This window comes from Manis javanica, chromosome 5, assembly GCF_040802235.1.
Source record: "Manis javanica isolate MJ-LG chromosome 5, MJ_LKY, whole genome shotgun sequence".
Lineage (NCBI taxonomy): Eukaryota > Metazoa > Chordata > Mammalia > Pholidota > Manidae > Manis > Manis javanica.
Genome location: NC_133160.1, coordinates 14,466,828 through 14,475,768, shown reverse-complemented (window position 1 = coordinate 14,475,768; position 8,941 = coordinate 14,466,828). Strand labels below are relative to the sequence as shown.

Sequence of the window (8,941 nt, the reverse complement as noted above, 5' to 3'; positions counted from 1 at the left end):
TTGCTCGATGCTCCTCAAATATCGTGTAGTGAATGTTCAGTGAAGTGAGGCACTGTCATCCCCATCTTACACATCAGGAACAGAGACTCAGAGAAACTGGCTAAATTGAGGGCACACAGCTTTAGGTTATAGTCAGCATGATCCCAAGGCTTTCTGCCTCCAGATTCTATACTAAATATAACATCATTTATGCTTCACAGTAACTGCATTACATTCTTACTATAGCATTACCATGCGTTGGCAATACAGAAATTCCAATCTGTTAATACATCATGATGATTTCTATTACAAATAGCTGCAATAAAATCTTTGTACATATCTTTGCATAAGTACAAAGCATTTCCATAGCCCAAATCCCTAGACCAATACTGGTGGATCTGCACATTGTCATTGTAAGTTACCATTTAAACATGCAGTACAAATTTACTAGCTCCCCTCTCCCCAAAGTATGAGAGTATTAGAGGTTTCTGGGACAATTTTTTAAGGTGACTCTACTGCACAGGGCTTACCTTAACAGAACCTACCTTCTCCTTGACAGCTATCAAAACTAGTTCGATTTTGGAGACTTCAAAAAAAACCTTCTGCAGTTCATCGCCCTGGGAACTAGGCTCACAACTCCCCATGTCCAGTAAGTCCATATGAACCCATGCAATCCTATCTGAACTACATCGGGCTGTTGATACAGAGAAAAGTGGGGTAAGGGTGGTGCTGTGATAAAGTGCACAGAGGTTGGCTTCCCCATCACTCACGGGGAAACCAGCTTCCACCTCAGCTGAGTGGGAGTTTCTTTTCATGTTGTTTCTTAAAATAAAAGTCATTACCAGCTTAGGAAGAACTTTTTATCACACAGAACAGAGAAACAGAATAGAAGAGTTGGTAAGAGTATCCAGTCCACACCCATCATTTGTCAGATAAGGAAACTGAGGCCCAGAGATGTTGAGTGACTAATATAAGGTCACACAGAAAATCAGAAAAAACACTAGCAGAACCCAGCTCTAAGCCAAGTATTCTGATTTTACTAAATGTTGTTCTGGCTGAGTGCCCTTTATATTACAACAGGGTATATCCATGATCTCCACTGACAGTCCTTTAAATTTGCCTTTAGTTAATCTCTGTTGCTCTTGAAAATGAGGGGGAAGTTAGTTTCCTTGAGAAGGGATATCAGAATAAAAAATCGTAATACATGTATGTGCCTTTGCACATGTTGTTCTCACTTCCCTGGATACCCTTTCTCTGCCTAACTGCTACAATTCCTCCTCATCTTTCCAGGCCCAAAAGAATTGTCACTTCTTGTGAAAATATCCCCAGTTTCCCAAGGCAACTGGTTGTCCCCTGCTCTGTGTTCCCTGGTCCTGACCTTAATCTGGCACTTAGGACACTTTACAGTGGTTGCTGGCTCCTTATGTGTCTTCTCCACAAGAGTAAAAATTCCTTGAATGAACAACTGTAACAGATTCACCTTTTCAACTCCAGCACACACCTTAAGCTTTGAGGGGACAGACTCTGGACCACAAACTACATGCCAGAAGGAGTTTATCATCCTACCCCCCCAGCTCCTGGCTCACCATATGAACTCAAGAAGGGTCTGTTGCTGCTGAAGGAATCTGACCAGGAAAATTTTGCATTGGAGGAGCTTCTAATCCTGGAGCCATCGAGCTTTCAACAGACACTATCTGTAAGTGCCAAGCAGGTCAGGCTGACGATGAGTAGGCACTAAAAGGTGCACAAAGCCCTCACATGAGTGTAGGCCTCCAGGGTTCCACGGTATTGTTACAGATAATCTCATCTGAGTGAACTTTGCAACTACTCTTTGTCAGATAGTAGTATTACTATTACTTCCATGAGGCTTAACTTTTCTCCTTCTGCCAAGAAAACTGCTCCCAAATATGGCTGATCCAGACCTTAGGACTCTCAGACATGGATACAGCACAGGAGGAAGAAGTAAATCAAGCTAACAAATATATGACGGAGCACATACTCAGTTCACGGGACTCAGGGAGAAAATAAGAGCAACTATAGCTGTGCAATACCTCATGTATAATGAGTAGCTCAAGTAAGAATTATGCAAATACAACTTTATGAACCCATTTCATAAAGGCACTGAACTTTCCTGGTTCTGGACTTCCTTCACAGTTTGAGAAAGGAACACAAGAAATGCCGGTATGTAGGATTTCATTATCTCCAGTTTACTTAATTTGCTTGTTTACACACATGATCTGTGTGTACATAACAGTGGCAAGAGTCATTCTCTAAATACAATCTGGTACTCAGACTATGACAGATGCACGTGGAAAATGAGGCATCAGCGAATGAACCTCAACACAGAGGGAAAACAAGCCTGGTAGTGTTCTGTGATCACAGATGCCCTCAAAGCCTCTTGTTCAGCACCTGGGGACAATAGACACTTTCCAAAGGACAATACAAGACTATTTCAACAGGAGACCCAGGCCTCAGGTGGCACTTGAAAGATGATGTTAGTTTCTCTGCTTTCATTAGAGGAGCCAAAAATTCTAAAGGCTTAGTCAAAAAAAGGAAGCAGGGATTATCGACTGCTAAGCATATGGGCTGGGCATTGTACACACATCATTTCCCTTAAACCTAACAGTATCATCTCCATTTACAGATGAGGAAAAAGAGCCTTGCCCGTGGTCAAACACCTCTCAGTAGTGGTGCCAAGATTTGAGCCCACAGCTCACATTTACCTAAGCCCCAACCCTTTCAGTTATAACATGCTGTCTCACATAGGGATAGAGCATTTGCCCAAGAAAAAGGCGAGGCAAGGGCATTAAGACTGAACAGGAAGTGGTGGAAGACTGATCAACACACAGGCTCAGGAACTGACACTTTCCACTTTGTTAATTTAATGCCAGTCGGAATCAGACCTGCATGGGAGAAATGTCTGTAGGCTTAAGTGTGACAAACAAACATCTGGTCATCCATGCCTACTGCATTTTGGTGCTGAACATGAAACTTAGGAGAGCTTTCAATTCCTTCAACAAGCCTATTCCAGCCCCACTTCCATTCCCAGTTTTGAACTTCAGGAGGCAAAAATATTCTCACAGAGCCCAGCACATCTGGCCAATGCTCCCAAAGCACCGTGGTGACACCTCTGAAATCTCAGTGCAGGTGTTTCTGCCACCCTTGGGTTCAATGTATCACATCTCACATTCTGATGGATTTGTTAACCTGCAGCCAGATGGGATACCAACTGTGTATTATATGAAATACAAGTTACCCTGGAAATTCTTCCTGACCTCAAGTTCCTAACAACCTAAGCTGGAGTTAGGCGGTCAAGTGTAGTGCTCACTAGTTAATGCTATTATCAGGCTTGACTGGGGGTGGGAGGGGCATCAAGAAGTGTCAAGGATGATAATGCAAAATCAAGATGCTTGGTTTGAAAGGCTTAAGGAGATAACCTGGGATAGGGGTGGGGTAGCTTATCACCAGGGTGTAACTGTGCCTTTGCAGGGTGGAGGTGATGGGATTTCTAACCCTTCCCAGGACTCACCACAGTGAAGGCCACAGAAGGACGAGGCTGGGCATTGAGAAGTACTGTGAAGGAGGGCGGAAAGGTGGATTTCCAGGCCAGCTGAATAGGCCCAGGTTTGGTTTGGTTTTGGTGGTGGTACAGGTGAGAGGGGGGTGGGGCCCAAGTCTTGCCACCGTTTAGTAAGGACATTTTTACAAACAGATTGGCTGCTTGCCATCAGAGGCAATGGAAGACATTTTTCCTCCCTTCTGACTTACCAGTCTTGTCCAAAAGGTAAACATGCCTTGGGCCACAGCAGATTGATCAATGTACTACTCACATGACCCTGAAGCACACTATTCAGTCTATACCACTGATATGCAGTCAGGAAAATTTCAGTGCAAATATGCGTTTTTGCAAAATTACTCTGACTCAGCTTAAAATTCATCAAGTTATTATTAAAATGTTTGCTTTCTGATTTTATTGACAGAGAAAATGGCCCCAAGAGGTGGAATTTAATAACACAGGCCAAAAGTTTGGTTTATAAAAAGTAACTTAGTGTTCTAAAAAAACCCTCAAAGCTATCTACACACATGCCAAAGTGCAGCACTAGAGTGGTGAGATTATGAGTTATTTTCAGTTTTGTTAACAAAGAACAAATGTCATAGTTGTATTAAAAACTATAAAACATTCATTCAAAAGAGAGAAAAAAAATGTACCTTATTGCTCCAAAAACTAATATATAATAGACAACATGGACAGAAAATCAGCAATGATCATTACATAAAAATCATCCAATACTGAGTCACAGAGGCACTCCTGCTTAACTGTTCTGATAACTAATCAGAAGCCAGTTGCAATATTTAACATTTCATGGATGAAATAAATACTACAGTGAGAGTGTGTCTTTCAGGTGGTTGGTTGTTTTATAAAAGAATCCTTCTGGAAATCAATGCTTAGGCAAAACTGACCAGAGGGAAATATGGTTAGGCAACCACATCAGCAACCATTAAAACAAAAGACAACTAGAATCAGGAAGTTCGGCAACAGAGAAGAGTCCCGAGGCCCTGGCCCCTCCTTCAGCCACACAAGAACGGCTTTCCTGATTCTATCCTCTCACTGAGCCTCTAGGGATAAAAGGGACATTACGGATTCATGTCAAGTTTTGCCAGGGACAGAGTGCTTGACTGGGAATAGTGGTGCTTGTGACACAAGGTGATGTCACCAAGATGACTGGGGACTGAACCCACCACCCACCCAAATTGCCTGGTTAGCTTCCTCTCTGAACTGGTATCAATAATTTAATCAAATAACTAAGAAAAATAAATGAAAAATATATTAGTCATTGTCCTGCCATTGCCCTTGTTGTTTCATTCATTTCTTATAACTGTCTTGCTTCAAATTCAAACTCAAGCTCTGGGGAGGAAGTCCTGGGGAAAAGGATTTCAGATACCAAAACCCGTATGTCCCATACCAACCTAGCAAACCAAACAGGGTGCCAAACACTTTCTGGGACAAGTTGTGGAAATAAACGGCCGTGCACAGAAACATCAACACCCATACGAAGGTCAGGAAGCCCAGGGCGACCACCAGGCTGGTGATGGCAGTGTGCAGGCAGTGGCTTCGGTCCGTCTTCACCTCATGCAGCACAGCCATCTCCTCCACAATCATGAGGGCACAGAATGTCAGCAGGAAGGAGTGGCCTGAGATGTCGAAGCCATGCCAAAAGCCCCCTTCCCTGTGGCACTGCTGCTTACTCTGGTGCTCCTTTCTGACCCCCTCCAGGGCTGCAGACTGGTAGCAGCTGCCCGTGTAGTGCTCAATGTTGGAGAAGATGGCTGTGCAGACATACCAGATGGCCGTGCCCACAAGCAGGGTGCTCAACCGCCGCAGGACCAGGCCCGTCTTGCCTGTCAGGTGGTAGTTGGTGAGGGCAATGAAAGGCAGGAGGAGACAGAAGGTCCAGGTCCAGGCCAATTTGACAAAATACCTGGCAGAGGAGGAAAGTGGAAGTGAAGATGGGACATGGTGGAAAGGAAACGATGTCACAACTCAGGTCTCTAGACTCTCAAAGGAGGGAAAATGAAATGAGCTGATAAAAGCTAAGGTAACTTCACTACAAGTTCTTTAAATGTAGTAACTATGCAGTCCTTAAACAACTCCGCGAGGTTGGTACTACTGTTATCCACTTTTTAAGACAAGAAAACTGAGGCACAAAATAATCATGTCCAGAGTAGAGGTCATAAGTGGTGGGGCTGGGATTCAAACCCAGGGTCTGTGATCTTAGGCACTACGCTATTGCTCAGAAAAGTAATCATCAAGCATCTACCAAATGCCAGGAGCCTTCGCATACATTCACTTTCCCATGGAGCACTCACTTCACTTCCCAATGGAACACTCACAAGTACCTTGGGAGGAAGGTATCACTTGCCCCATTTTATAAAGAATCTGAAGCTCAGAAATGTTCAAGAACAGGGTTACACTCATACAACCAGCAAGCACAGGTTAAACCAAGGTTTGGCCAGCCCCAAAGCCCATGCTGCTTCTATATCACGGCTCTTTCTTACATGACATAAACGATCTCAGAAGAACTTGGCTTTGAGTGAGAAGACCTAGGTTAACTAATTACCACACTTCTCTAGGCCTCAGTTTCCTCAGCTGTTAAATAGAGCTGAGGGGACCAAATGATTTTTAAAATCCCTTCCAGAGCCAATGATTCACTAGTTCCCTTCCATTAATTAGCAATAGAGGCTTGGAACAAAATGCCAGAATCTATGGTTACCCAAAAACAACAGAGACTTGTCTGCCAGGCTGCTTGGCTCCCAGCTCACCCAGGCTAGATAAAGCAGCAGCTGCCTTGTCTGCCTCCCTTGCACTCCCCAAAGGTGGCTGACCTGGGGGCCAGCTACAATTAACACACATACCAGAGCCATAGGGCTACAACCACTCTCACCAACTATTCTTAGCCCAGCCTCTATGAGTGGGTGAGGAAGGAAGGGGGCCAAAGACAGAATGACTCTTTGCTAGTTTCCAAAGGTGTCTCAGACACCAAAGGCCTGACTAAAATCTTCCCTGGAACTGATAGGCAAGCATCTTACCGGAGCCAAAACCTGTCAGGCCTTTGACGAAGATTTTTGGGAGAGTGACCAGTGTTTTAAGTAGATAACCAAAGTTGGGGGTGACCTCTGACAGATGCTGCTGACATTATAATTCTAAAGAAGAATCTAGGCTCACAAAACAAGGCACAAGCTTTATCCTTTAGTTTCCCTTGACAACTGCAACAATATTTTGTGTAATAAACTGAAAATCCAGAAATTTAAAAAAAAACAGAAAAAGGAGTAGGTGGGTGGAGTTAAGGAGAAGTTTCAAAGAGCCCAGCTGGGATTGCTTTCCTGGGCCACTGCCATGAACTTTGAGTGGCTGAAAAGGTCCAAAGTGATCCAGGGGAAAGGTCAAAGACAGGATGGTTCCAGTCCTCCGCGGCTGTCTTGGAGTGGGTCAGGCTGGGACAAGGCTCTCCAAAGTTGGGGTGGCGGGGAAGAAGGCAGGTCTTTCGCAGGTGGTGATGGGATTCCACCACAGGCCGAGGGGATCGGATTTAGGGTGGAGGCGCGGGGTCTAATACAGGCAGGCAGGAGGGAGGTGGCGTCTCCCAAAAAGGGCAGGGGAAAACTCCTCATTCCAAGCGGAGGTGAGGGGAACAGCGACACAGGCTGGTTCAGCCCCCCCTCATCCCACCCCGTACCCCTACATACACACAAAGCACACACATACAACCCCGCCCCGTCACTGCCTGCCCAGTCAAGCTCAGGCTGTCTCGTTTGGGCGTGCAAACACGACTGCTAGTGGCACCAGCTATCCCGCGACCCCTCGGTGGTGACAAGCGCGCAGTTGTGGCTGTCATGATTGGGAGGACTTCCCCTTCCAGTGACTGGTGCAGCCGGGCAGCTAAGCCTGGTCATATGGACCAGGCTACCGCAGGTCGGCTATGGCGGGGACAGGAGAGGACCCGGGGCGCACTCACACGTTGAGGACGTTGCGCTTGTTGCTGAGGTAGCTCTCGGGCAGCGGGGAGAGCTCCTTGAGGAGGGAGCCCACCAGCATGGAGGCCGCCAGCGCCCAGGGCAGGAAGCGCCGCACTGCCGCCCGCACCAGCATGACCCTAAGGCACCTTGCACAGCGCTCCAGATGCTCCATGCCCGACCTCGTCGGCAACCGTGTTCCTTCCCGTGCCTTCTCGGCCACCGTCTCGCCCTTCGCCGGGCCCGGCGCCACCACCTCCCTTCGGGCGCATGCGCACGGCCCGCGGGGTCCACCCCTTGCGGAGCGCTCGCGCTCCCCCTCCTGGCCACTGGCGGCCTCTGCAGCCGGTCCGTCTGATAGCTTGCCACTTCCTCACCGCTCTAGACTCACCCGCCTAGAGAAACGCTCGGAGTGCGGCCGTTTCGATCTCAGCCACTGCACCTTGCTAAATCTGGGAAAATGCGCTTGTGGGAGAATTTGTTGGAGGTGGGAAAGAACAAATGTAGAACTATAGGAATTAGAGCAGTGGTCGCAGCATCATTTAGTCTCTCCTGGAGACGGAGACACCTCCATCTGAGTCTTGGTTTTCTCGAGGTTGGTTATGGTGATGCAGATATAATGACGATATTAAATTTCATTAGAAAATACATGCATAAAATAATTACTAAACTTAAATTTTGAATTGTTATACTTTTTTTTTTAACTTTAAAAACAACTATTTGTATTGAACGAAAATGCTGCATGCTGGGTGTCAAGGGAGATCAGAGGAGGGCGCTGGAGTTTCAGTTGCTCAATTTATCCCACAGCTAAGCCCTCTCACCCCCTTGTCAAGGCTGGGTGTCTGACTCAAGAGTTTCCCAGTCTTGAGTCATATCTTCACCGCTGTATTAGTTTCCTAGTATGGCCACAACAAATTACCATAAACCTATTGGCTTAAAATGACAGGAATTATTCTCTCATAGTTCCGGAATCCAGAAGTCAGAAGTCAAGGTGTCAGCAGCGTTGGTCCCTTCAGGAATCTCTGAGGGAGAATCTCTTCCAAGCCCCTCCTAGATTCTGTTGCCTGTTGGCATCCCTGGCATTCCCTGACTTGTAGCTGCATAACTCCAATCCGTCTCCGTCCTCACATGGGCTTCTCCCCTCTGCGTCTCTGGCTTCTCTCCTTCTATCTCTTACCAGGACAATAGCTACTGGATTTAGGGTTCACCTAATAAAGATAAAATCTCTTATGCAGAGAATCAGTAAATGAACGAGATTGAAAGTGTCAGTTCCTTAAAACCATCTCAGGATGATCTTCATTATCTGTAAAAAACATGTATCTGATCAGAGTTCTTACTTGGCAAGGTCTCCAGGCCTTGAAAAGGCTAGATTTAAGACAGAAAACATAGTGATTATTCTAGTTTGGTTTTTCATGATTGGGAATAAAAACTACACAACTAGAAAGATGTT

The 8,941-nt window shown here is 45.9% G+C and overlaps 1 protein-coding gene across 2 annotated transcripts; it reads right to left on the bottom strand.

The window, feature by feature from the left end:
* Nucleotides 1-2,165: 2,165 nt before the first annotated feature.
* On the bottom strand, nt 2,166-7,789 carry FITM2 (fat storage inducing transmembrane protein 2). 2 transcript variants are annotated; one of them, XM_037012925.2, is made up of 2 exons: nt 7,641-7,789; nt 2,166-5,459 (listed from the first exon to the last, which is right to left on the bottom strand). In XM_037012925.2, exons 1-2 carry the CDS (start codon nt 7,664-7,666, stop codon nt 4,844-4,846), a joined length of 642 nt encoding a protein of 213 aa, XP_036868820.2. In that variant the 5' UTR covers nt 7,667-7,789; the 3' UTR covers nt 2,166-4,843. The 2 variants fall into 2 exon arrangements, with proteins under 2 accessions (XP_036868820.2, XP_017533271.3); XM_017677782.3 differs by having other exon boundaries at nt 7,494-7,754.
* Nucleotides 7,790-8,941: the final 1,152 nt, after the last annotated feature.

Bases quoted from the DNA above. Each gene is read 5' to 3' on its own strand.
- FITM2 (XM_017677782.3), bottom strand. From the start codon at position 7,666: ATGGAGCATCTGGAGCGCTGTGCAAGGTGCCTTAGGGTCATGCTGGTG. The intron at 5,460-7,493 runs GTGAGTGCGCCC...CTCCTCTGCCAG, and splicing joins AAGCGCAACGTCCTCAACGT to GTATTTTGTCAAATTGGCCT.